The 27,661-nt window shown below is 40.4% G+C and overlaps 2 protein-coding genes across 2 annotated transcripts; one reads left to right on the top strand and one right to left on the bottom strand.

Moving 5' to 3' along the window:
- Positions 1-1,352: 1,352 nt before the first annotated feature.
- On the bottom strand, positions 1,353-22,298 carry LOC145696234 (uncharacterized). Its single transcript, XM_081773234.1, has 14 exons — positions 22,165-22,298; positions 19,998-20,104; positions 19,519-19,757; positions 19,344-19,376; positions 14,445-14,494; positions 13,688-13,735; positions 12,585-12,651; positions 8,524-8,565; positions 8,167-8,305; positions 5,789-5,829; positions 3,622-3,686; positions 3,465-3,569; positions 3,014-3,080; positions 1,353-1,631 (listed from the first exon to the last, which is right to left on the bottom strand). Exons 1-14 carry the CDS (start codon positions 22,216-22,218, stop codon positions 1,432-1,434), a joined length of 1,257 nt encoding a protein of 418 aa, XP_081629360.1. The 5' UTR covers positions 22,219-22,298; the 3' UTR covers positions 1,353-1,431.
- A 1,025-nt stretch (positions 22,299-23,323) lies between these two features.
- LOC145698083 (cilia- and flagella-associated protein 65-like) lies at positions 23,324-27,603 on the top strand. Its single transcript, XM_081775288.1, has 7 exons — positions 23,324-23,343; positions 23,401-23,626; positions 23,669-23,944; positions 24,427-25,634; positions 25,686-26,042; positions 26,110-26,245; positions 26,506-27,603. The coding sequence occupies exons 2-7, from the start codon at positions 23,414-23,416 to the stop codon at positions 27,601-27,603; spliced, it is 3,288 nt and encodes a 1,095-aa protein (XP_081631414.1). The 5' UTR covers positions 23,324-23,343; positions 23,401-23,413.
- Positions 27,604-27,661: the final 58 nt, after the last annotated feature.

Here is a 27,661-nt window from a genome sequence, read left to right as displayed (position 1 = left end):
CGCAGTTTCAAGGTATGTTCGATGATATTCAGTTCCTTAAAAATTTAAGCCTCTTCCGTTTGAACAAGTAGCCCTAGACGAAGGCATTTTTGACTTACCAAAACCAGTGAATGCAACAATGGTGGACTTTCCAACTCCGCCGCCAACAGCTGAAAGAAAAGACATCAACCAAGAGCTCTTGGCAATGATAAAGTCAAATAAACAGCTCATTTTCGAGCAAAACAGTCTGATAGAAAGTCTAACATTGAAGGTTCAAAAACTTGAAACACACCTTCAAGCTGAGCTCCGGTCACAGGCAGAAATAAACGACCTGATTCAAAAAATAATTATCAAACAGCACCTTACTCCGAAAAATCAAACTTTGAAGCATCAATCTGTCTTACCACCTTTCGAATCGCCTCAAGAAGAAAGCCCGGAATTCTACGCTAGAAAATTGATCGATGCTTATCGCCGAAAATATCCTGAAATTTGAAAAAGTCTCGAATATTTTTCAATTAATTTTTCTTATAAATAATCGTGTTATTTTCGCCGAAACAGAGTTCACGTGAAGCGTGCTCGAGATAAGGGAGCTTTATGAAAAAAGTTCCTGCTAATGAAATTCTGTGGAATTTATCGACTCAAATCGCCAAACATGTCAACAGATAATAAACGGTAGAAAGGCGAAATTTCACTCGGGCGCGCCCATAAAACTTCCATAATCACAATATCCGCGTGAGCTCTAAAAAAGAACACTCAACTTCAACGCCCTGATAAACTAAAAAAATCATCAAAACTGAAAAACCAGCGGTTTGATTTCTGTTGGTTTAGCTTGAGTCACGTGGACTATCATTTCGAATAACCGAATATTGAGCAATTTGAAATGTGTCAGGACAGTTATGTCCGTGCTGATAAATCGAGTTTATGAGCTGCTCAAACAAGTAGATGAAATAATTGAGAGCTTCATGAAAGGTTGACAGTTACGGCAATCTCTCTTGTAGTAATACAACAAGTTCGTCTATTCGAGTTTATTAACATTATGTTTCAGATAAGAACAGAAATACATAAGGATCCATTTGAAAGAAAAAGTATTAAGGAATACTATTGGGGGTAGACTACACTCTAATATACATTAACGCGCCAAAAGTCTTCATTTTAAATCTCAATGCCGTGAATTTGAATCGGCAAAGGTCGTTTTATAGTCAAGGACAGATGATTTCACAGTCCATTTAAGTCTTATCGTCAAAAGATCTACCCTAGAAAAGCACTCATCTTTTCGCTCCATCTTTATGGTTCAATCAGTTTAGAGATCATTTTATTTAATAAAAAATTTAATAAAAAATTTTTTCATAAAAAAATGAATTTATTTCAGAAATATATTAAAAAAATCATGATACAGTCACATTTGATACAGTCAGATTTCAAATCTTTATTTTTTGCGAACTTTTGAAATTGTTATAGTTCAAATCGTTTTTTCGCCCAGTTCCAGAGTTGGTGATTCCATTCCTTGCTGACTTTTTTCGGCATCGAGCATTTGAGATAGTTGGCGAAGCTCGCTTTAGTTCTTGGAACGCCGGAATGAGCCTTTGCAATCAGCGCCATTTTGACTTCGTCGATTGAGCGGTACTGGTTGCTGTTGTTGTTTTGACCTTGCTTTTTACAGGTTCAATTTTACAGACTTAAAAATGGATGAAACGTAGAACTGGGCAGCGTCAGGTGCACCCGACGACCGCGGAGCAAAGAAGTCCGACCCTGACAAGACAGTTATTTGACGTGTTCCTGGGGCAGTCCGACCGCATCTTTACTAACCATATTCATTTTTCAAAATTTTCAAATCTTGAACCTGCGGATTCTCAATTTTTAAGGGAATGACGACTAGGTTCGTGAGGACTAGGTTCGTGTGACTAGGTTCGTGGTGGGTTCTGCCAGAGTATTGAAATCGGCCTATATTTTGGGGCAGTAAGGGAAATGGGTTGATAACTAGGTTCGTGTGACTAGGTTCGTGAAATTTTAAATAGAAAAAAATTTGGGGCAGTAAAGGAAACGGGTTGATGACTAGGTTCGTGTGACTAGGTTCGTGAAAGTTAAAAAATGAAAAAATGTGGGACTATATTTGCCAAGTGAGTAATCAAGCCATTTCCCTTACTGCCCCAAAATGGTGAAGATACAAAAATACATATAAAAATTCAAATTCCAAGAACCTAGTCACACGAACCATTTTTTCCGACATGGCACCCACGAACCTAGTCACACGAACCTAGTCCTCACGAACCTGGTCATCGGTCTCATTTTTAACGATTTTAACAGTGTTCCTTTATATGATTTTCGACCAAGATTTTTAAACAGAAAAATGTCTTGATCTTGTAGCCGAAATCTGTTCCCTTGAATTTTTCTCCCCGTAAAAAGGGTTAGGAGGACGACCCGCGTATCAAATCGGTTCTTTGAGAACTAGGGCGCGACCTCAACTGGATTATGGTCAGAACACATGCTCATCTAAGTGTTTTGTCCTCCAAGAAACACGTTAGTTAGTCTTTAACCGCACTAATTTTCAGAAAAAAATATCCTTTAAAATTCTTTTATTTTATTTTTCAAGGAAAAAACTTTTATCTGTGGCTAAGTTCAGACCCATAGGAAATATCCGAAACAGGATAATCCTCAAAATTAACCCCTACACGTTTCCTTTCCAATAAAATGACATGACATAACATCCAGGTCCATTTATGTTGTTATCTTTCCGGCGAAAGAAAATCTGACTCTGCTCCCAAAATCCAATTTGGAATCGAGTTAAGCTCAATCCACACTGCGCGGCGAAAGATTCCAGGGAATTTACAAAAGAAAATTAATCAAATTCTCGCCGCCGCCGAAATCTTATGAAAATTTAAATGCCAGACTTTTGGTGGTATTTCTCGGGCATAGAACTGCTCTGATTTATCTAAACTTTTTGACTGTAAGTTTTTTTTTATAAAAAATTTGATGCCGAAAATGCTCCAGAATTCCTCGACGAGTTAAATTTTTTTTTTATAAATGAACCTGTCCTCGTAAGAAATATCATCATCTTCGTCCTCAATCAGCTCAGTCTCGTGATACCATTTCCAGAGCTCTGACATTTATGGTTCGCGATTATCCAAAATATCCCATTTAGAGGTGACGTAATCAAGTCAGCCACTTCCGCCCGAAACTTTGACGGTATCCAAAGCCGAAGCCGTGTAACCTAATTTTCAGTTTTGCGTTTTTTTTTCTTGATGGAGCTTTGAAGAAGAAGGTCACTTACTGTACTACTCCTTCTAAAGCTAAGCATTATGCCAAGAGTCTTCAGAACAAGGAAGTATGCGATTCCGGTGCAATTAAAATTCAATTTTAAGACTGTGGCTCATCGAAACCGATGACGGAGTAAGCACCGCTTCTCCTCATCGAAACATCCGCTGTTCCCGATTTCGGTTTTACTTAAAGTCTTTTCAATGACAGTATATTTCGCGAACCATTCCTGAGACTATTTCCTCGTCAATCCGGAGGTTGTTTTTGCACCAATTGACGAAGCTTTCTTGGTATTTTGGCTTGCCACCTCGGTAAGCGCGGATTGCTGACTTTGCATCCTGAAAAGAAAATTTATAACAGAGGCGTTTCTCAAGAATGCCTTTCATTTACCTCAATTTCTGAGTGCCTCGTGACAGAATCGTGCCCTCGTCCTCGTCTTGCTCGTTCCAGTTCCTGTATTATCCGATCTTTAGAGATTTCTGATACTCTATCCGTAAAGTTGAGCTAGTTTTACCCTTGATAGTTTCGGGTTGAAAATGACCTTGAATATGATGTTTACAGCAAAGCTTATTGAAATGCGATTATTCTCGATTTTGGGCAACAAACGATTTAGCGATTGGCGCACGCGCAAAAACCCTTGCCTTGTTTCAAGGGCTGCATGCATGTTAACAATGCGAAAACATGGATTACCTGATACTCTTCTGGTATCTCGCAGAGTATCTCCCCCTACCAAAAGATGACAAAAACCTTCTAAAATATCGATACCCGGTCCTACTTACCGTATAAATAGACATAAGGTGCAATAATTTGAATCGTCTTAGCGTCAATCGCATTTTCTCGATTTTAAGTGCACTAAATTATCATTTCTACATTAATGATTTTTTGCGTGGCATAAAACGGCTGTCTTTTAGTCGCCAATTTGCTTTCACAAAAGAAAAAAAAATGAGATTTGTCTGTTTTTCGCTCCTTTTTCTTGCCGTTCTCGGCAACATAACTGCAGAAGTAAAACAGGCGTATGAGCAAAAGCTGAAAACCCTGATGCTGAGGTACATAACCAAGATGAAGACGGAGAACCTACTCAACGAAAAAGACTTTGGAAAACTAGCCAATTACTTTTAGCGAAAGAATACAGTAGTACTACTGATCTCGTCGTTTTTTGTTTAGGTTAAGAAAAAAAGAAATGCTCTTCTGATTTTCGGGAAGATAACATGAGCGCTCCTCGTAATGAGCTTCATCGGAGGTTGTTTTGAAAATCGGCGCCAGACTTTGACGTGTCTGTTTATTATGGGTTAAAGCGGGAGTTTCCGTTGTTAATGATATTCGGGGCATAATATGTTCACGTCAAGCGATGTCGGCGATTGTGTGAAATTGCGGCGGAATTGGGCGGATTTTGTCTGAAACATGATTGTCGCTGCCGTTTTGGTGTGACATGCTGACACATTGCTGACAGGCACAAGGCGACATTTTGAATCTGTGGCGTCACCCATCTTCTTGGAGGTGTCCGACTATGCAAAAATCAAGCCCAAAAAATAAGTTCCGCCTGCAAACGCAGACAATCACAAAATTTTGAATTTGCGTAATTTCAGAAAACGGACAAGCCCAGGCGTCGATAAAATATGCTGATGGAACTACAGCATATTCTCAACAGAGAATCATTTCAGGGGAAGACGCCTGTTTCATTTTTGACGTTAAGATTCTTCAAAACCTGACTCAGGTTTTTTCTACAGGTTGCTTAGCTAATTTCTAACAGCTAGAATCTACCTGAAGCTTGTTCAAAGAACCAACTTAGTATTTCCCTTATCTTATCAAAAAACGAGCTGAACCCATATAGATCTTCCCCTAATCCTTCCAAAACAAGCTGTCATCCTTCCTGTCTGCCCTTGCCTTTGCCGTGGAGACACGGGATGCACCTTGTTTCTAAAATTCATGGCTCAACAAATTTTCAATTTCATAAACCGTTCGTAAAACCGCCATCATTACCTACTGATATGCATCCGAAAAAATCAGAATATTCACGGTCGAAAGAAGATATTCCGCACGAGCGTGGAACTCTATCAAGATAACGCGGTAGAATTTAAAGTGTTACTGTAACTGTCTAACCGAGAACCTTGTTTCATCTTCCTTTTTTCAGCGAAATTAACAGATTTTTGAACTGTCCAATCGAATTTTTTAATATTTGATGGAATTGAAAATGGCAAATGTGACGATTTATGCAGTTTTGACTCAAAAATGACAGTTGGCACGCAATCTTGCTCAAATGAATAATAAAATAAATAGTCGATATAAAAGTCAAAGTCCAGCGAAAAAAGTTGAGTTTTACTCTGAAAAAATGAGATTTACGTTGATTTTTCTTTTCTTCTCGGCGATTGCTGGTGAAAATACCGGTAGTTCAACAATGGAAAAAGAGGCTTATGAAAAAAGATTGAAAAATCTGGTCTACACTTATTTGCGAAAAATGAGTATGGAGTCTCTTGAAGACCCGAGTTTCGGAAGAGTTGCTCATTATGTTAGATCTGTCTCCAAATAAATGCGAAACTGTTTCTAAAGATCGGTTCCTTTGGGTAAAAGTCGGCAGATCCATGGCCAACCAGTCGCTCGCTAAAAGAACAGATCAGTGGCTATTTCGCGGTTCGTGCAGCTAGCAGGTGCCATTTTTTGGCTTAGCGCATAGTTCCTGGCAAATATTTTGACTACGTCTTTCTTTTCTTTATAATCTTGCTTAGACTTGTCGAAAATGTTTCTAGTTCTGCATCTGCTCATTTCAGAGGATGCAAACCATCAAAAATCTATTTGCGGTTTTTGAAACTTATTATTAATAAGTTATAATTAATAAGTTATTAAGAGAGTACGCGAGAAAAACACAATTGCTTTCCTTTTCCTCAAATTAGTATAGTGACACCCTTAACGATTTTATTTAAAAGTAAAAAAGTTAAGACGTCTACTCCCTTAATTCAACTGTCGATTCTGAACATGTTGGAAATGACGGTAACTCACGATGAGCCCGATTAACCACTCACTTTATCCTTGCTTAAAATGCCGAAGACGTTTGTAGCGCATATTTCGCTGCTAAACGCTGTAAATAGTCCGAAATTCTTGAGCAGTCGATTTGGCTCAACTAAAATAACGTGGGTTTTGTCGAATTGGAAGTTGGAATCTCGCCCGGCCGGCTCGGAATTCGCGCTTTCCATGCCAATATGGATTACAGGGAGAATTAACTGTTAACGAATTTTCGCAAGGAATAGTAATTACGTCACTGTTTTACGAAATCGACGCGAAAATGCGATTACAATATTCGATTTCATTTCAACTTAGCTCACCGTAGATGGCGCAATATTTCGGCTTGACCAATCAAAAAGCAATAAAATAGCGCTATCTATGGTTATTCAAGCCGTGTTTTGTTGATTTGGAAAATCGAGTTTTCGGAATTATTTATCATTACGTCAAAAATTTGCGCGACTCACGAGTATGTCCCATTTTAGGAGTCAGCTTGGAAGTCGTATTCATAGGGTAAATCACTAATAATTAAGCTTTTTTGGGCTAAGTAGGGTAGGCATAAAATACCGTTTTAGAAAGCCCAGAAGCTGGGGATCATTTTGACTATTGATACTGGGGGGTGATCTTGTACCCTGAGGGCATTTAGGTACCTCCAAAGTCCCAAAATCTGGCCAATTTCAGAAATTTGAATTTTTGAGTGCCTGGACTGGCCTTTCAGATCCAGCCACTATGCTAGAATTGTAGCCCAGGTTCTGACGGTCATTTTGAGATATAGAAAAGTACTGACACCCGGGGGTTCCTGAGGAGCTAGAGGCTCTTGAAGTTGGGGAACTCGACAAAAAATGAGTACTTTTTCATAAAAAGTACAGCATTTGTGTCACAAATGCCTTCAAAGACTTTTATCTATGTTTCTTCATTGAAAAATGTTAAAGAAATCATTTGGGGTCATCCGAGGTCAGATTAGGTCACTCATGACAGTTTTCTAAATTTTCAAAATTTCTGACCTAAAGTGACCTCAGATGACCCCAAATGATTTCTTTAACATTCTTCAATGAAGAAACATAGATAAAAAGTCTTTGAAGGCATTTGTGACACAAATGCTGTACTTTTAATGAAAATGTACTCATTTTTGTCGAGTTCCCAACTTCAAGAGCCTCTAGCTCCTCAGGAACCCCGGGTGTCAGTACTTTCTATATCTCAAAATGACCGTCAGAGCCTGGGCTACAATTCTAGCATAGTCACTGGCTCTGAAAGGCCACTCAGGCACTCAAAAATTCAAATTTCTGAAATTGGCCAGATTTTGGGACTTTGGAGGTACCTAAATGCCCTCAGGGTACAAGATCACCCCCCAGTATCAATAGTCAAAATGATCCCCAGCTTCTGGGCTTTCTAAAACGGTATTATATGCCTACCCTACTTAGCCCAAAAAAAAGCTCAATTATTAGTGATTTACCCTACGTATTCAGAATACGACGTTGCAAAAACTCGATTTTCAAATCAACAAAACACGGCTTAATCACAAAGAAAAACGATTGTGTTTTCTCGCGTACTCTCTTAATAAGTTTAAAAAACCACAAATAGATTTTTGATGGTTTGCATCCTCTGAAATGAGCAGATGCAGAACTAGAAACATTTTCGACAAGTCTAATACGGTATTCTTTGTTTCGGGAAAAATACAGTCGCTCCCAGAATGCGTCGGATCAGCTTCAGTGCGCAGTTCGAAGTTTTGTTCCTTGACCGAAGGAGCTTGTATAAAAATATACTCCAAAATGATAAGCGGCACTAAGCGGCACCTGGCTCTTACACTGCTTTTTCTAATTAACTGATCTGCTAAAACGCCACAGAAATTGATCCAAAAACATGCTTTACTGAGCGACCCTCACGAAATTTAAACGCCAATTAGTGACCTGCTACAAGCAGTATTACTGTAGTAATGATTACCTGGCCCAGTTGTAGATGTTATTTTCCCAGGCGAGTTTGATGTTGAGCGACTCGAGCGTACGGCGAAATTGACCCGGATTCGTCAAGTTCAAGCCAGGTTCCATTTTCGCAGCGAGGAGAACTGCTTCTTTCGCCTCTTTTTCAAGGGACGAACCTTTTTCAAGTAAATTAGTATTTTTGAGAAAAATCGCCATAGATGGCGCTTTTTTCCGCTTGCCAACCAATCAATTTTGAGCTTTCTGATTGGTCAAGCGGTGAAAGCGCCATCTATGGTGATTTTTGATGAAAATTTAGAGTCGCTGCATGGTTCAATCAATTAGAAACAATTTATAAAATTGTGGTTCGTCCCCATTCCTTCAACATTCTTGTAGATCCCCTTTGAAATTCGCTGCTCGAAACCTGAATCATTTCTTTTAAAAGAGCCAATTCTTGCTCTCGCTATTTCCGGACGCTTATCGGAACATTTTTCACATTTGACCGGATCGAGGTAAAATTCCAAGAGCCCGAAATTCTCTCCTTTTTCTTGCCGATAAGATTTCCAAAAAACTGGAGCGTTCGAGACTCGAAAAGCTCACTTCAAATTCGAAAATAGATAGTGTCTATTTGTTGTTGCTATTTAAAAAGTCTGCTTGACAGTACTCGTGGTTTTCCGCTTTTTCTTGAAAGGATGTGAAAGCTTGAGATCACTCGAATTGGAATACAACGTTTTTGCGAAAAGCATACATTTTGAAATTGCAATTCGAGGTAACATGAGCGCCGCATACGTATTTTACATATTATATGCATATAAGACGTAAGAGCGCATACTTTAGCTCACCAAAGTTGTATTGATTGTGCCGGAGTAATCTGCTGAAGCGGAATTGTTTGGCTTACGTCTTACATTCATATAAATATGCTAAAACGTATGTGACGCGTGTTTTCAGGAGTTGTAAAAGTATGCGTAACTAGTAGAAATCGGGTGAACAACTGATTTCAACAGTAGAAAGAAAATTGAGAAATAACAGTAATTTCGCCATTCTTAACCCATCCACGTACTCAATCCAACCAGAGAGCCCTCAATTTAGAGCAAGATAGAACTTGTCTTAGCCGTAGCAGTAGGTTAAGGATTCCGTTTATTTTAGTGCCGGCGAGGACACGTCGTCCAAAGTCGAGTGTATTTAAAAATATTCCGCGAGAAATGAACTGACTTCTGGTTTTGCAGATTTTTGACTCGAAAGAGGATCAATTCGAGAGAAAAGGTAAACTTCGAAAAATGAGCTTTCATGAGAGCCCAAAGCTTTTCCAGTCCAAGCCAGCACTTTTTTGCCTGGAAAATCTGCTTAACTCGTTCTAAATTTTACTTATCTAAGCGGTCGAAGTTAACCCTTTGAGGGCCGACAAGGATTCTAATCAAAAATCTTGCGGTATTCATATCAAGACAACCTCACAGGTTTAGAATCGCCTCCGCCGATTTGAAAATCCAAAAAATAATTACCAGAAACGAAAGTAATTTTCTCGTTAATCTGTTAGATTGAATGATGAGTTCATCTACCGAGAGATCTTCGGCAAACCACATCGGTTCGGAAAAATATTCTAGTGCACAGCTGAACGCAACTTTTGAGGTTTGCGCTTATCATCATTTGCGGCTCATCGGCACTTGGGAATTAGCGAACATTTTCTACTGTACCATTTCCCCGAAGATGAGTTTCGAAAGCGCAGAATTTACTTGAAATACCGAAAATTTACCGGTTTTTGATTGGCTTGAAAACAATCAAGTTTACCTATTTCTTTTAAGTGCCATTAACCCAATCAAACAAAAACGTAAAGTTCGTCAGCCCTCGCCAAACAAAGAATGCACATGCCAATCAAATATTAGCCCCAGAGAGTCATAATATTTAACAAATACGACGGGGAAAAGCTTGTTCAACCTAAGCTCTGTGCAAAACAAGCTATTTAGCTCAAATCCAGGGATTTCGCATAAGTTTGCCTAAGAAAGCCCCTCTTCGTCGGATAACTTATCCAAACTAATTTTAGAAAGACTTTCGACGAAAAAATAGTAAATATTAGCGAAATCCTTTAAGTTAGGTATTAGCGGTAGAGCCCCTAAAATCTAATTGGTACTGTCTAAATATGCGAATATCACGCAGCTACTAGCGAGTAGAACTGACTGTATGTTTTCCCATGAGGTGTCAGCCGCGCGTAAAGCAATTACAGCTCGCCCGGCGTGTTCTAAATTGAGCACGTGACCTTGGTTTATCACTCAAGTACTCTTCAGAAAGTCGGAAAATCTCTCAACCCCCTGATAGTGAAATACTGAGTCACTTCTCCTACAGAAAGTTAGATACAATATTTCAACAGCATCCTAAACATGTGCTCTCGGTTTTGGAAAAAATGTCAGTTGCCTCTTGATTTTGAGGAAGTCGGGCACGCCTTGCTTATTTCCGACAAGCAGTTTGGGAAAAGAAAAAGGGAGAAACGCAATAAATGGGATTTCCGCTGCGGCATGTGTATTTGTTTCCTTTGAAACGGAGAAAAATCCACCGCAAAAATGTGAAAAAACGGTTTCACGGGACACTTGTTTAGAGGTGCGGTAGGAAGTTCGGGGAGGATTGGAAACGGACATGAAAATATAGGCAACCTCTTTTTGGCGGAAATCTTAAAGAGGTTGGGTCTAAAATACGCTTCGCATGTGAAAAAAAAGGTCGAGTAGGTTTGGACTTTTTCTTTAAAAAACGCTTTCAGCGACTTTGAAGAGCGAGCTGGAAAAAATTGATAGAACAAGGAAAAAACACCGGTGGTGATTTTTCAATTCGCCGTTTAGTATAAATCCTTCGAAAATGGCGATAAGAGGATGAGTCCGTTTTAGGCCTTTCCGTTCATACTAGAAAACGTGCCGTTATCAGCGTCAAAGAAGGAAAGAGTGAGAGATTGGCTGAGACTTTCCTCGACAGGAGAATTGGAAGGATTAAGGGGGCTACGGTGTCTATTCTTTGGTTATCAGTAAATTGATTCAAAAACATACGTTTCCATTTAGGTTAAACGTGGTGATTATTTTCGCCAAATAAGTCAGTTTCCGAAATCAAAAAGCGCCATCTACTTCGAAAATCTGAATTTTGATTGGTTGATTTTCAACTTTTTGCTTTCAAAAATAAACTCAAAGTGAAAAACGTGAGGTACTCTTCAAATTTCAAGCGACGAGTGTGCCGTTTTCCACCGGATTCAAGAGCTTTTCTCTCGCAAGTTTAGGATTTTCACCTGGCTGAGATGATGTTGTAAAGAGTGAGCGCACGTGACTCGTTTCATCTGCCCAGTTCACTCGTCTTACATAAAAATCTTTCTTTGTCGGGATTTACGAACAAGCAGCTGCGTTTTGCGTCTTCTGAGGGCGCTTTTAGAGCGCTAAATTTTCGGTTCAAATCATTATTGATTCACTTTTTTTCCTGGACTCTCTCCCTCTTTGCCGGTAAAAAATAGAAGAAGAGTTATAGAAGCAGGTATGTTTTCTCAAACGCAAAATTATATTTTCCTTGATCTTGGTGTTAGATGTCTCCAAAAGCTGTGACCAAGTTGGTGACGATTGACCGCGAAGATTCGCGGTTAAAATTGAAACGAAAACTTGACCAGTTGCTTTAGAGAGTCTAAGATGGAATATCTTTGATATTTTTCTTTGAAATATCAAGTTTGAAAAATAAGCCCATCAGAATTGAGATCTCAGAAAAAGGTGGCGCTATTTTCGAACTGGTTTTTGACCAATTAAAAACATCAAAAAGACCTGTAGTCAAAATAACTAAAAATTTTTTATTAAAAATCCGAAGCGTGAACCCGTGTTTTCTTGATCTAAAAATAATCCTCTCGTAAATTATACAAGAGTTATTTCTCAAGCGCGTAAAATACTGCTTCCCTCTTATTTTTCCACAAGCGCCGCACCCTAGTCGTAGCTCCTAACATTACGCGTTGCTGATTTTTCCCATCGTTTCTAAAATTTTTGAAATTCTAACAAATTTACTACTGTTACAAATGTCGAGATCTGTTTCTCCGTCCGTCAAAAAAAGCGGGCCAAAGACTGAATATTCTCCCGATAATCTCGGGCGCGGCAGAGATTTATCTGAAACTGACCTTTTTCACGGTCACCGCAAAATAACTGAAAATGCTTATCGGGAGTGATTCAATTTCCAGCCGCAGCCTCCTTCGCGGAAATTGAGTTGCTTTTGCGAAAATTGAAAATTTAACGCTAGAATTTCTGATTTTCTTATAAATAAGATTTGCTATAGCAATATGGCGAAAGATTAATGATATAACAACCTCGTCCTATTTTTTGGAAATCATCGGCAAGAAAAAAAATCCGGTAATTTAGCTGATAATCTCTAAAAGTCGTGCTCATCTCGAGATTGTACCTCTATCCCGTCATAAATCTCTGGTTTCCGAGTGCGTCAACTTACCAAGTCTCCAGTTAAGAAGTTGAATACAGGTTCGCGCATCTTCGATCGAATCGTGCCCACTTGAAGCCTGAAGAATACTCAATACTGTAAAACTTCTTATTTAACAAGCGTGTCGCTTCCAAAATATTCAAGTTGAAAAATGGCCCAGGATGTGAGCCAACCGCTGCTCCATCAAAAGGGACTTCCTCATCGAGCCTCAGAGATTTGTCGCTGCGGCAAAGTTCCGAATTCTGAAAAGCGCGTATGTCGGATGCTGCGGTAAAAAATCAATTGACGAGGCGAAAAAATTGCCAAGCTTATCTTATCGAAAACTTGCAGCAACGTGCTTTGGTGGTTTCCAACTTTGGTGATTACCGGTTCAACCAAAAATAACCAAGTTTTTATTATCAACTATCAACATTCTCATTATCGAGTTAAACAAGTTCCATTCGATCAGTGAAACACGTGGGTAATTAAATTTTGATCTCGAGTGAGCGAAACCAAGGGAGAAGATAGAAGGGCGTGTTCAAAGACGAAATTCGCTCGGGTAGCTCGGATAACAGTACTTTGCATGAATTTCCAGTCAAAGACGCGGGAGGAAATCCCTAAAGTCCGGGCGCGGTTGATCTTGGTAATAACTGTTAAACGCGGTTAGCTTCTAAAAAGACAAGAAAAAAGCTTTTGGAAAGTTTTTACTGAGAAAAAAGAAAGAGGAATATCAGGAGCAGATAATGATCGAACCAATCAAAAGCTAGAAAAAAAGAAACTGCGCCACCTAGATCTCAAAGCGATTCCCTAAAATTGGAGATCTAGGTGGCGCAGTTTCTTATTTCCGCTCATTTGATTGGTTAGATTATTCAAAAAAGACGATCTTGATCTTTCCATAAACAATCCTTCCATTAATCATGTGAGGCAAAACTTATCGTTTTGGGCAATTTGAACTTTACCGGATAATCAGATTGATATTTTGTCCAAGAATCTGTCGGTTAATTACACGTTCCCCTTACGTAAGATTTTCGCTAGCTGCTGCGCAAAAAACCCTGACGTCGCGAAAAAAAGCGGCGGCTATTCTAATCTGAAATTCACCGCGTTAAAAGGCGCGACCAATTTTTCGTCAGACTTACCGACTGGATCTGACGTTTGAGATATTTTGATGCCAGTGATTTGAGGCTTTGCGCGGCTTTGATATTTTTCGAATTTTGTTCTGACATTGGCAATCGATTAGAAGAAGCAAATGCGAAGATGATGGATTATCCAGCAATATAAAACCGGAACGAGCTTGGGTTTTTGATCGAGCGGCACTTTTTCTAATTCGTCAACTTTTTTTCTCGAAAAGATTAGTTTGATATCAATGATCTATCGAGTAATAAGCATGCTACTGCTAGAAGCGCTGTTTTGCTGAACTTTCATGAGAACAAACATTTCTTTTTAGAATTCTACTTGTGAAGCGTATTCGAAAATATCAACTGGTGGCGCTGTTTTGTTTTTCATTGCTCTTATTGGCTAATATTCTAGCCAATAACAATAAAGAAGGACAAAACAGCGCTTCAACTTTAATTCACGATAACGAAACTTATCAGGATTCTGATTGGTTGATCTAAGCCTTGGTCTGAGGTCGACCAATCAGAAGCGTGATAGAATAATTTTTTTATCGGAAGGAGGAAATGTAGAAAGTAATTTTTGGCTTGTTTTCAAAGAATTAAAGGGTCCAGATTTAAGGCCGACAAATCATCGTGCTAGTGATATTTTCTCAAACATGAGCAAAATCTATGTTCCGCGGTCAAAGATGAGCTGCTCTTCGCATTTCCTAAAAATCTCTACGACCGTTTGGTTTCCTTCCTAACCGACGAATTCGCGTTAATTTGTCAAAGCCGCGTTCCTGGGAGTGTCGCCGACGTTGAGATTCGTGTGTGGGAAGATTTTTGAAGTGTCTGAAAGTTGAACTTACTTTTCTTTCCAAAATCAATGTGAGAAAGCCCAAAAGTGGGAGAACTTTGGAAAAAAGCTCTTGAAGAGCGAGATAACGCGTTTTCAAATTGCTTAGAAAAAAAGAAATTTTGCTGCAAATGCAAATTTTTCTCAAGAAAAAGTTCAGAAAGATTTAAAAATGTAAATGTCCTTCCTGAAAAATTTGTAAAAAATGGGCGAGTCGCTGATGTACTTGAAGAGAGTTCTAGCGAATCTGGTGCTGCTTTGAGTTTTTGAATTTTTCGTGAATTCGAAATGATCGTGAGTACGTGAGAATCGTCAGGCCACCCGTTCATTTCTAATGCAGATTCCAAACACACGCAAAACCTCATTGTTTTTCTCGCTTAATCTGCCGAAGACGCGAGAAATCGAAATGTTCTACCAAAATTTTTTTCTCCATTCCAGAGAAATTTGAAAGCTAAGGCGGTCGACATCAACTGGGCTCAAAATTCTGTGCAGAAAACCTGAGTCAGGGGCTTTTTTAGTCTCCTCTTTTATGTTGAAGCTTTTTCAAGACCCTGACTCAGGGCCTGACTCAGTTTTTTTCGCACACGTTGGCGAGAACGGACCCTGTCCCTGTTAACAAGTTCTCAAGCTCAGGAGTCCTGAGTCAGGGCCACGTACAGAATAAAATTAAACCAGTGAAATTGATGAGTTATTTCTGGAAACAACGGAATTAAGATGTCAAACAAACACGCTCCTAGAGAATCGAAAACAACGCTAATTGTATTTGTCAGGCTCCAAAAACGAGTAGCTCGCAAAAATGCCAGCAATTAACGTTTTTTCGCAAAAAAAGATACGTTCCGAGTTGTGTGTGTGTGAACTTGTTTTTTCGGTTTGTTTATTTTGCTCACATTCTAGCTACGTTCATGGCTAATTAAAAAAACGCCGCTTCATCAAGCTTCGTTTTCATTATTAGCTTCAATTAGTAGTATCGTTCTCTTGAAATTAGCTCAATAGGCAATGCATTACGATAATTACTGATAAACGCTAATTAATCGATTTATAAATGACTCGATTCTGTAAAAACACTCTTCAAGCAATTGAGAAAAAATTATCAATCAATCTCGATTATCACGTTGAGATCGACAGTTACGAGAGAAATTGGCGACATTCGAGTAGAAAATGAGCATTTTCGAAACGCGAATCTGAATTTCGCGCGACAGAAAAGTTCGACAGGTAATTTGTGAAATCATCGGTTTAGGGTTAAACTTTGCGGATCAGAGTTTTTGGAGCAGAGTCAAAAATTATAAAATCGTTTCTGAGGGAAGTGAATTTATCAATATCAGATCAATTTTTTTGTACAAAAAAATATTTTTTTTAGGGGCCAATTGGACTGCACGGAAATAAAAGTGCGCGAATAAGAATTGCCCGAAAATCGCAAAACTCGAATGGTATTTGCTCGGAAATCGTTTTGCGCGAATGGCACTTGCACGAAAACCTGGCAAATTCACTTTCGTGCATTTTTTTTTCCGCGCAAATGTTTTCCGCGCAAAAAAACTCCATTTTTCTCGAATTTATTCTTTCTCGACTTTTATATTGCACGCGGAGCGTGCCATTCCCAACTGGCCCACCTTCCCAACTAACCAACCCTTCCCAACTTACTTCCCCTCGTATAATATAGGGCACGCGGAGCGTGCCATTCCCAACTGGCCAGCCATTTTTGTACTCACGAAATGGTTGGTAGCTGGGGGTGGGATGGGGGAAATTTTTTAGTCGCCCTGTTGGACTTTTTCGGTGAAAGCGCCCCTAGAAAATGGATTTTTTGCGGAATTTATTTTTTTTGTACCCACTAAATGGTTAGGATGCAACGAAGTTGGGGGCGGGTTGGGGGAAATTTTTGGTCCTCCTGTTGGACTTTTTCGGTGAAATCGCCCCTAGAAAACGGATTTCTCGCGGAATTTATTTTTTGTACCCACGAAATAGTTAGTCAGGGTCGCCCTGTTGGACTTTTTCGGTGAAATCGCCCCTAGAAAACATTTTTTGCTCGAAATTGTGGGAACTGCATTTTATAAGTAAGAATTAAGATTTAGTTTTTATGAATAAATTGCACGAGATTTTATGTAATTTTCAAATATTCGGATGATATTGCCTGTAGATTTAATTTCTAAGCCTCGTTTTTGGCAGAAACGGGGTTTAGCCATGATTTTCCTTTTGACAGATTTTCCTTTTCGTGGTTTATTAGTTCTCCGAGCAATATGATTGAATATTATCCTGTAATTTGTGTTTTTTCTCGCAAAAAGTCTCGTGTACTGCTTTTGTTACCTTCGAATTATATATTGCACGCGGAGCGTGCCATTTCCAAAGTGTGAACCTAGCGGCAAAATAGCCTTTAAAAACGAATTATTCGGTAACCCTAACGAATAATTCGTTTAAAACGAATTATTTTTACGATAAAAATAATACCGTAAAGTAACGAATTATTCGCTTTATTCGATTTTTTTCACCGGCGACGGTTTTGCAGGCGTAAGAAGATTAACAGGCGACGAAAGTGCCCTTTTCATACCGAAATTATGCTTTGGCATTAGTTTTGCCTCATTGGGAACTCGATGGAGTATGTAACGCTGGATCCACCCTTCCCGCAAATGCTTGAACTCCTTTTTACTCCAAATTTCTACCCCAAACCCAAAATATATATCACCACTAGAATCAGCAGCTCAAGAGCTTTCGATTGGTGGGTCGATATCACAATTTGGCCGAAATCGAGTTTTCGAGGTCTGAACCTGGTCTGAATTTGGATTAGGGTTAGCTAGGGTTACGGCCACCATTTTCCGCGCAAATGTTCATTCGCGCAAATTTTCCGCAAGTGTTCAAACCCCTTTTCGACCCCAAATTTCTACCCCAAACCCAAAATAAATATCACCACTAGAATCAGCAGCTCAAGAGCTTTCGATTGGTGGGTCGATATCACAATTTGGCCGAAATCGAATTTTCGAGGTCTGAACCTGGTCTGAATTTGGATTAGGGTTAGCTAGGGTTACGGCCAGCATTTTCCGCGCAAATGTTCGTTCGCGCAAGTATTCCGCAAGTGTTCAAACCCCTTTTTGACCCCGAATTTCAACCCCAAACCCAAAACGAATATCACCACTAGAATCAGCAGCCAAAAGGAAAATCGTAGCAAAACCCCATCTCTGCCAAAAACGAGGCTTAGAAATTAAATCTCCGAATATTGAATATCATCTTAAATCTCTTGCCATTTATTCACAAAAAATCTACTCTAAATTCTTGCTAATAAAAATACAGTTCCCACAATTTCGAGCAAAAAATGTTTTCCAGGGGGAATTTCACCGAAAAAGTCCAACAGGGCGACCAAAAATTTCCCCCAACCCGCCCCCAACTCCGTTGCATCCTAGCTATTTCGTGGGTACAAAAAATAAATTCCGCGAGAAATCCGTTTTCTAGGGGCGCTTTCACCGAAAAAGTCCAACAGGAGGACCAAAAATTTCCCCCAACCCGCCCCCAACTCCGTTGCATCCTAACCATTTCGTGGGTACAAAAAAATAAATTCCGCAAAAAATCCATTTTCTAGGGACGCTTTCACCAAAAAAGTCCAACAGGGCGACCAAAAAATTGGGCTGGCCAGTTGGGAATGGCACGCTCCGCGTGCCCTATATTATTCGAGGGGAAATAAGTTGGGAAGGGTTGGTTAGTTGGGAAGGTGGGCCAGTTGGGAATGGCACGCTCCGCGTGCAATATAAAATTCGAGAGAAAGTAAGTTGGGGAGGGTTGGTTAGTTGGGAAGGTGGGCCAGTTGGGAATGGCACGCTCCGCGTGCAATATAAAATTCGAGAAAAAATAAATCCGAGAAAAAATGGAGTTTTTTTGTGCGGAAATCGTTTTGCGCGGAAGTTTTTGCGCGAATGAGGTTTTCGTGCAAGTGCCATTCGCGCAACACGATTTCCGGGCAAAGACCATTCGTGTTTTGCGATTTTGGAAAAAATCCCATTCGTGTTTTTATTTTCCGCGCAGGGAAGTTGGCCCCTTTTTTTAATCATCCTCTTTTGTTACAGAAGCCACTAGGGTTTATGGCATACAAGCAATAAAATATGCTCTGATATCGAAAAACATCGATTAGGTTCCATTTGCCGATGTGATACCCTTATGTTAATAGATTAGAAAAAACGTTGCATTTCAATCTTTGCCCAGGAAGATTATTCCTTTTTGCCAATTTCATCATCTTTCCAAGAATCGAAAAAAGATGGTTTATTTGAAAACTTGTGCCTCATTTTCTGAGAGGAGTCCTCTCAATTAGCTCTTCTGCATCGTTTGTATTTTGATAACAGATAGTCGTAAATGCATACACATTTTCTCGAATACGTTTCTTTCTCTCTTTCTAAAAGAGGTGGTCGAGTTTGCTGTCAACAATAATTCCGGAAGAGAGTTATGAATTGATGCAAAACGCGAGAGCCTGTTCGGGGCTTAGCAATTTAGATTCCTACTATCGATCTGTTCTGCGCTGCACCGCGGTATTTTGTATGACAGGAAGTCAGAGAGCTTTAGAAAGAATGAGGAGACAGAATCGTTCAATTCTACTGTGATTCTAGCTCTGTTAGGCATCCTGACTTCTAAAAAAAAGAAAGAGGAAAGTCTAAAAGCCTTGAAAAGACCAGCTTTTACAGAAGAGTTAAGACCGTCAACCCTATTGAGAATCCAAAATTGCTGGGTCATCAAAAACCACTTCCGCCAAGCAAGAAAAGACCAAGTCACTCTAAGCAGCCTTATTCTGATTCCCAACTTGTGATTAGGAACAATTCAAAAACGCGTTAATCTCGGGAAGGGGCTTTCTCTAATGCTCTTTTGGAAACTACTTACCAATGCAGTTGTTGTGATTCAAACGCAGCGACTCAAGAACAGGGTTGCATATTCAAATCCTATTTGCGCACTGTCAAGTTCTACCAGATTTTCTATATTCAGCCGCGCGTTTTCTTTAGAAAAAGAATGATTCATGAATTCTTCGAATAAAAAACTTATGCGCCCCTGTGTTCCTTCAAATCATTCTTGATATCGTGGCCAACGAGAATATCCTTTGCCTTGACAAAATTCCTGATGGTCTTCGTCGCCGAGTTGAGATCGTTGGTGCAGTTTTCGAGGAGCTGCGGGGTGATGCCGGAGTACTTGGTCTGGTAATCGATCACTTTCGAACGCGGCTTGACGAACATGTCCACAACGACCTCTTCATCTTCGTTCACCAACGACACCCGCGCCAATTCCTGTCGCTTTCGGGTTCTAATAATTATGTTACCGCTCTGATTTCGGCAATTCCGGGCAATTTGTTGTCAACCCGCATAGTTTCCAAAATAGTTCAACCCGGCTTTTCAGTTCATTTTCGACGAGAAAATCGGTTTCTATTGAAAAATCGACATTCATGAAAAATTATCACGTTCGACTTTAAAATCTATATATTATCAGGCGTTTATTATGATATGAGGGAACGAGTGTGTGTTTTAGAAAATTCTAGCGCCTTACCGGACCATTTCGCAGTCAATCGCGAAAACATTGATTTCATCAGCGTCTTCGCCAGTTCTTCGTCTGCTCGTGGTGGAAAATGTCGGGTCAGATGGGGGCTGGAATCTTTAAAAGTGCTCTCTTCATATTTCAGTTCTAAAATTCTTTGAGTCATGAGTCATGAATTTACTATCTCCCTCGGTGGCTGCATATCGCGAGAATGAGCTATTCATGTTCTAAAGGACGCGCAAAAAGAAAGAAACGTAGATTTGAGCACACGTGGTTTTTGACGCCTGTCTACCGCGAATTCAGACACGAATATTTGGAAAGGATTATTAGAAACAAAGTAATTTGCTTGCCAGTTGATACTAGTAGTTTTGTTTAAAAAACGGTTTCTATCGAAAAATTTGTTATATGTTTTACTTGTTATCCACGAATGAATTATTCAAATTTAATATCTCCAATACCGTTATTTCAGCAAAAAAAAAATTCGGATTTCAACTGAACAGGAATCGAGGAAAGAGCCGATAATCTATGCAAATCGGCGCTCGTTTTCTAAGAAGCAACAGTTAATTGGCGCGATCCGGGATTCTTGAAACCGCGAATCATAATTATTTGAAGTTAATGTTCAAGGTGACGGCACTTGTCTAAACATTTACGGCTCGAATTAGAACCACCGAATCTATCATCTACGAACTCATTGTTGAATTTCGACAACTCAATGATTGAAAATGAGCTAATTGCTCGACCAAAAATTATTCAATAAAACATTTGTTGCATCAAACTTTTTGAATTTCTAAAAAAACTCGTGTTTCTGCCTAAACTAAAATATTCTATTTTGAGCAAAAAGCGAATTCCGGCGTTGAATTCTTTATGCAACCTTAATTCCAAAAGTAGCTCAAAAAAGGCATAAGTAAAAACTTGTTTTTGTTTGGGCGCGTTTCTGACCGAAGAGCACATTCTTTCTTGAACAAGGAATTTTCTAAAGGAAAATAGTCTTCCGACACTGACAATTCCGGCAGTTACGTTTTTAGCGAGAATCGACATTTTCGGGAATCGGGAGTTCGGAAGAGGGGAAATACAAAGCGCACAGCTAAGCGGATTTGCTTTTGTGAGCGGTCGTTTAAATATTTATCAAAAAGACTTGTTTACTAAAGAAAAGTAGTCTATTGTCGTTAAAAAAAGTATGCATATTTTCAGTCTAAAATGTTTATTAAACCCCAGTACGGTAGCTTTTGACCGGTAAGTCGGGACTTAACCTTAGCCCGCCAAAAGTGGATTTTCTGGGGTACCCGCCAAGAACACCATATATGGTGCATCCTCCATTGTAGCTCGACACCATATTTGGTTTCTCATGATTTTATTGAAAGTCTTTGTTAGAAAATATTTTTTGGTGCATTTAAGTGGTCCCATGATGATTCTAGAGTTGATTCATACAAAAACTCACTCACTGGAATTTAAAAATTGAGGATCAGAGAAGATGACCAGGGTTAACTTTCGGCAAAATCGCTGGGAAAAAGCTGGGGTACCCGCCAAAAACACCATATATGGTGCACCAACAATTGTAGCTCGACACCATATATGGTGCATCGACTTTTTGCAAAAATAAGGGTCTCCGACGCTAAGGTCTATCAGAAACTGGTTGAAGATCCAAACATCGATAGATAATCGATCAAACCGTCTCAGCGTATCCTCAGTTTTCGAAAAAATTGTCAATGTTCAGCGCAGTGAGCAGAAACATGAACGATTCCCGAGTTGTGGTGTACCTTGGCGGGCTAAGGTTAAGGGTGTCAACATCGATTTTGGCATTTTTTCTGATCATAAGATGGACCCTTATCCAATCGATGTGGACACCCTTAAACTCACTTCCGTGGCAATTTACAACATTAAAATCATGCTGAAAACCGAGGAGTTGCTTGTGGCTCCGAATTCAGAAATGAGAAACGCGGTAGTTTCCCATAAACGACCCGTGTTCAATGAAAACTAGGTGCAGCTTCTCCGGCTTCCACTTGTTAGCGTGGCGTTCGTCATTTTTCCATAGCCCGGAATTACTAACCGCTAGTGACGATAACCGAAGAACTATTATCACTAATTTCTCGCGGAACAAAACCGTAATACCAAACACCACTACAGTCGCGCAACGAAATATTTACGAATTCCGAAAACAATGAAAATTGAGCACAATCCTGAAGCGTGGATTCTTTATGAAATCTTCAATGTATTCGTATTTAAAACTAGACATGTTTTTTTTGATATTTTCTTGAGGCTCCTTTTTTTCAACTCGCCGCGCTAGTCAAAATTTTGACTTTCACAGGCGAAAACTACAAAACTAACTCTTTGAGCGCGAGATTGTGTATGTTTTGGGCTCACGTTCTAGAAAACACTAATGCAGCTCAGCAGCTGCAAAATATCGGATATGCCTAAGCTAGGAAATGCGAAAACACGGCTTTCTGTCCAACCGCTTCCGTAGATTTCGCAAAACGTGCCACCAGATCAATGGAAACCAGAACGGATCATGTTAACTGTCAGTGGATTTCCGCCCCTTTTCGATCGAAAATATGCGCATTGTAGCTTGAAATTGGAATGAACCAAATTAATCTTGATAAATTTCACAAGGCCTGCTGGGTAGTGGCCACCATCTGCGACGACCAGCTGCTGGTTTGTATAAATAACGATCCTCAGCGAAAATAATATCTTCAAGTGAAGAAAAATTATTTTGAATTTTGAAATGAAGTTTTGAAATGGATAGACCAGCGTTCTGAAATTTATTCAAAACTCCGTAAATTATGTTCTACATAAAATGACTGTCAAAAACAAAAATGATGATTTCCATAATCGTTTTATTTTATGTGTCAAAATGCAATTATAATTATAAAATTTAAAATGAATCAAAAGTTACATTCAGACACTCTTCACACGCGCAAACAATAAATCTCTTGAAAATGATAATAAACTTAATAACTCCCTTTGTTTGTAATTTATGCTGAAAAAATTGCCATAGATAGCGATTTGTTTATTAAAAATGGGAAAAAGCTTTATCTGAAGTGTAGTCAGTGACGCACGACTCCCGGTTGCTAGGAGCGACGAGAAAGAAATTTTAAAATCATAAAAGAGAAAAAAAATCATCAAATAAAAGGATGAGAATTTGATAATAAAGGAATTGTTTCTAGAACTTAGATTCTGTTTTGCCTGCAGGCGTGTTTCAGAGAAAGAGGCAGAAATCGTCTTTTGATTTCTTCAGGAAGTCCGACCCCCGAAAAATATTGGTAAGTTTGCCTTAAATTTTCCGCGTTTCTAGAACAATGCTTATTTTTTATAAATTTATCCGAGAAATGGTCAGTTTCTGTCCAGTTCTTTTCCAAGTAAGGTAAAAACATGATTTTTTATTGAATTTCGTGGGCTTTTCGATCGATTGCTTTTTCAGAATGCAATAAAAGATGATAAAAGCGCCGCCATTCTCTACATCTCGTTTGACTTCTTCCAATTTGTCGATGGTGACCGTAAAACCGCCTCACCAGCGACGAAAAAGGAACAATCTTGGAAGGGAGCTGGATGGACCGGTCGAAGTAATCTGGTCCGGCGATTGGAAACCAGCTCAGAAATACGTCAAGAACGTTACGCTTCACAACAAATCCCTCACTCTCTTGAAGGTAAAAACCCTTTTTCTCCTTCTTTCTCTAATTTGCCTTCAGATAAAATTCACTCCTCCAACCAGCCGCAACTTTTCCTCCCCCTATGGCGCTGAGAAATTCGAAATGGCCCCAGGAAGCTCGAAAGAATTGCCGATCGTCTTCCGCCCTTCTGAACTCGTTCCTTACAGCGATTTCGTCCGGATCGAGACCAAAGATGGCTCTTATGAGATCAGATTGGAAGCGAGACTTCAAGTGCCGCGATTTCAATTTCCTGATACGCTCAAGTTCACGCCAACTCCAGTGAAAGAACATCGATCAGAGAAGTTTCTAGGAAAGGTTTATTTTTCAACAAGAAATTCGGATCTTGTTAGCGATCTAATCTTTGGTCAACGCCAAGATTATTTCTTACAAAATCGAGAAATAAAATAAACCGTCAAAGCTCACAATCGTTCTTCAGTCGAGACACCTTTCCGCTGGGAAGTCTTTCCCGAAAATTTCCATATTCACCCAGCGGAAGGGATCGTCAAGCCGCGCGATACCCAAGAGTTCATCATCACGTTCCGATCGGACTATGCTGCTGAATACAAAGGCGTTGGCGAATGCTTCTTTGGCCCTGAGCTTGAATATTCAAGAAAGATGAATATCCTTGCGACATCAATGTGGCCGAAGTTGCATGTGGGAACTGGCGAGAAGAAATCGAAAATTGCCAAGGAAAGGAATCAAATTGAATTAATTAATACGTTAATTACGTTTTTTTTTTAATTTGGAGTGTTCAAGTTTAATTGATCGATCGAAATTTTAGTTGATTCTTTCTAAAGGTCGATTTTGGCAACATAAACTTCGGCGATGAAGTCGAGCGCAAAGTGAAGATCTACAATTCGTCCGATGTTGTGGCCCGCGTGTCGGTACTCGACGCGGACAAACGCGATGGAGACGTCATTCCCAGTCCATTCAAGTGTCTGGCGAAGAGTCTCGCCATTGCGCCGCACAAGCACGCTATTTTGCCGATCAAGTTTAAGCCGCACTGCTCTTCGAATGTCAACTTCCGCCGCGTGCTGCAAGTCGCCTGTGCCGAGTTTCCAGAGATGTGTTCTCTCACCGTCGAGTGCACTGGCTGCTCGCTGCCAGCAAAACTTGAATTCAGCGAAAGCATCATCGATTTTGGACGAGTCCGAACTGGAGAAAAACCCAATGTCTCGATTCGCATGGATAATACTTCCGGAAACGTGGCGAAATTCCAGTTCATGTGCGATTCAACCAACAGCGTCTGGTCTTTCGAACCATGCCATGGAATTTTGAAGAAAGGGGAACACAAATACATTAACGTCACTTTCGAACCATTGGAACCCGCGCCATACAATCGAAAAGTCCCGATTTTCATCGAAGGCGCTCCACCCCAGTTTATCCAACTCTCTGGCTCAGCCTACACAGATCTGATCAAGCCAGCGCATGTGTCGATCGAGCAGCTTCAACTTCGATTCTCCGCTGATGCAGAAAAGATTCCCCTTGCTAAGCGACAGGCGATGCTAGAATCGGGCGACTTGATTCAGGACAAAGATGCGATTAGGCTGAAAGATGAACCTTATCCAGTCGCGTCGGACAATGTATGCGCCACATTCTTCGAGGACGATACTGAATCCGTACCCGCGATTTCCCTGAGCACCTACGCCATTGATTTCGGCAGCTGCTTGGCCGATGGAAGCATCAATTCTCACCCGATCCAAGTGACGAATCACACAAAAGACGATATCATCGCCCAGTGGTACAACAGCGAAACAACGTGCTTTTCAGTTTACCCGAATAAAATGAATCTGCGTCCTGGAAAATCAGCGATGTTCACCGCTCGATTCGTACAAAACAAGGGAAAGCAATCGTTGTATGGAGCTGAAATGGAGTTGAGCGCTTTCTTCAAGGATATGATGGATTACACGGAAGTGAAAACGAATCTTGTGTCGCCGAGCTGGTGTGCCACCGTTAATCTCACCGCCAATACCTTTGCGCCGCAGTCTGAAGCATTTCCTTCTAGGTAAGACTCGACCACGTTGGAACACCATAAGTAAACTAAAATAACTTCTAGTGTGGAAATTCCAGAAGATATCATTATGAATCCGAGCTTCACCTCGTATCCGACATATAGAACAATATGCATGAATAATAGCAGCACGCTGCCGGCTTTATACTCCTTCTCCGGCGACAACTGTCAAATCTACCCCAAAGTGGGAAAGGTCCGATCAGAAATCGAGTTCCAGCTCGTCATGGTCCGAACGGTGACCCAAGCGCCAGCATCAATAGCGAAAGCCACAGCGAAATTAAACGGCGATGCGCGTTATGATCAATCGCTGACGGTACGAACGCCTGGCGGAGCTCCTGTTCTCGATTATGAAAAGGACATTTATATTCAACCAACGATGTTAAGTGGCACTTCATGCACTATGTTTAGGAACGGATTTAATCACTTTCTGAGTCCTCAATAAATAGTGATTTATAAAATCCGGACCAAGAATCCAGAGCAATACTCGGCTACCCATCAATTACCAGTGGGTCTTTCCCGGAAACGAGATCAAGATTCGCCCAGAAATGGGCGTCATCGAGCCGCTCGGAACTCAAGAGTTCGAGGTTTCGTTTTCGCCGACCAAGGTGATACAGTATCTCCTCAAGCCCGAGCTGAAATTTTGGGCAAATCGCAAAGATGTCCACGCATCACACGTGCGCGTCATCTCTGAAGGACTTCAAGCTGCTATAGAACCATCGAGCAAGTTTGTCGACTTTGGCAGTCTAAAGGAATGAGCTCTCTAAATATCCGTGACTATCTGACATGTCCAGTTTTGCCAAACCGGCGATTTTGCTAGCCTAAGCATTTGCCGGTATGTGGAAGCAATTTTGTGAGCTTTTGAAAGGTAAACTGCCGGGCCGAGAAGAAAGTCAAACTTCTCAATCAATCAAACTGCGCTGTCCGCGTGGCCTTGTCCACAAAAATGACACTGAATGGCGAGGAATGTTCATCTAGTCACATGATCATCGAGGACAACAATAAAGTTGTCACCGAGCTGTATCTGGAACCCCGCTGCAGTCAGAATCTCTACCTGATTCTCAATTGTCCCAAGGATGGCAGATATACCTTCGACATCGAATACAGCATCGGCACTGAAAAGGGTCTCCTCGTCCACGTTACTGCTGATGTTTGCTACCCGCTTCTTGGCATCACTCACGTTTCCTGCTCTGATTTGATTCCAAAACAACTTCTGTACAAATGGATCAGCGTGGCTGAAATGGACTCTCGTCTTCGAAGCACTCCTCTAGCTCAAGACCTTGAAGATGCGGATTACACAAAGTTGGAAGCAATTGATGTCAATCTCGGGAGCTCGACAATCAACGCAGATCCTTTCAGTGCCCGCTTCGAGCTCGTAAATCCTGGAACAACGGACGTGAAATTCAAGTTCCTCTTTCCCGCCGATCTTCGACTCGAGCTAGAAAGCTGGGCAGATGCGAACGAACTTTCTGATAGTCAGACGCACATTCTTCAAGTTGAAGACAACCGACTTTTCCAAGTCAAGCCCCGTTCAGCAACTCTTGCACCAAACGAGCGCTGCGTGGTCCGGCTGAATTACGCCCATCATTTAGTCGGAACTCATCATCTTCCAGTGATTCTTTCAATCTTCGGCGGTCGACAATTGCCATTGAGGCTTTCTGGAACTACTTTGTCAAAGAAAGACATTCAGATTCACTTGCCACTTGGAGAAAACGCGCTAAAAGAGGTCGAGCTGAACGATATTCACCCGCCGATCCAAGATGTTGAATTGTACAATGGAAGCAATCAAAAAATCAACTACGCTATCGATATTGCTCCTTTAGAAACGACGAAGGCTGAAAACTGGGACTGGCCAATCTTCCAGATCATAACTCCAAAGGGCAGTATTGAGCCGCATTCTACTGGAATCGTCAAAGTCAGATTCGCTCCACTCGAAGCCAAGGAATATTCAGGAAAGGATTTCTAATCGTCCAACGTATCGAATATCAAATTTGTCCAAGAATGACTAAGTATCATAAGCATAA

The sequence above is a fragment of the Oikopleura dioica genome, chromosome 2 (genome assembly GCF_907165135.1).
Source record: "Oikopleura dioica chromosome 2, OKI2018_I68_1.0, whole genome shotgun sequence".
Lineage (NCBI taxonomy): Eukaryota > Metazoa > Chordata > Appendicularia > Copelata > Oikopleuridae > Oikopleura > Oikopleura dioica.
This window is presented reverse-complemented; position numbering and strand designations above follow the sequence as displayed.

Coding starts and splice junctions, on each gene's coding strand:
- LOC145698083 (XM_081775288.1), top strand. CDS start 23,414: ATGATAAAAGCGCCGCCATTCTCTACATCTCGTTTGACTTCTTCCAAT. Junction 23,627..23,668: donor AATCCCTCACTCTCTTGAAG/GTAAAAACCCTT, acceptor ATTTGCCTTCAG/ATAAAATTCACTCCTCCAAC. Junction 25,635..25,685: donor TCTGAAGCATTTCCTTCTAG/GTAAGACTCGAC, acceptor AATAACTTCTAG/TGTGGAAATTCCAGAAGATA.
- LOC145696234 (XM_081773234.1), bottom strand. CDS start 22,218: ATGTCTAGTTTTAAATACGAATACATTGAAGATTTCATAAAGAATCCA. Junction 12,652..13,687: donor TCAAACGTCAGATCCAGTCG/GTAAGTCTGACG, acceptor AGTATTCTTCAG/GCTTCAAGTGGGCACGATTC. Junction 3,570..3,621: donor CGAGGCACTCAGAAATTGAG/GTAAATGAAAGG, acceptor TTTTCTTTTCAG/GATGCAAAGTCAGCAATCCG.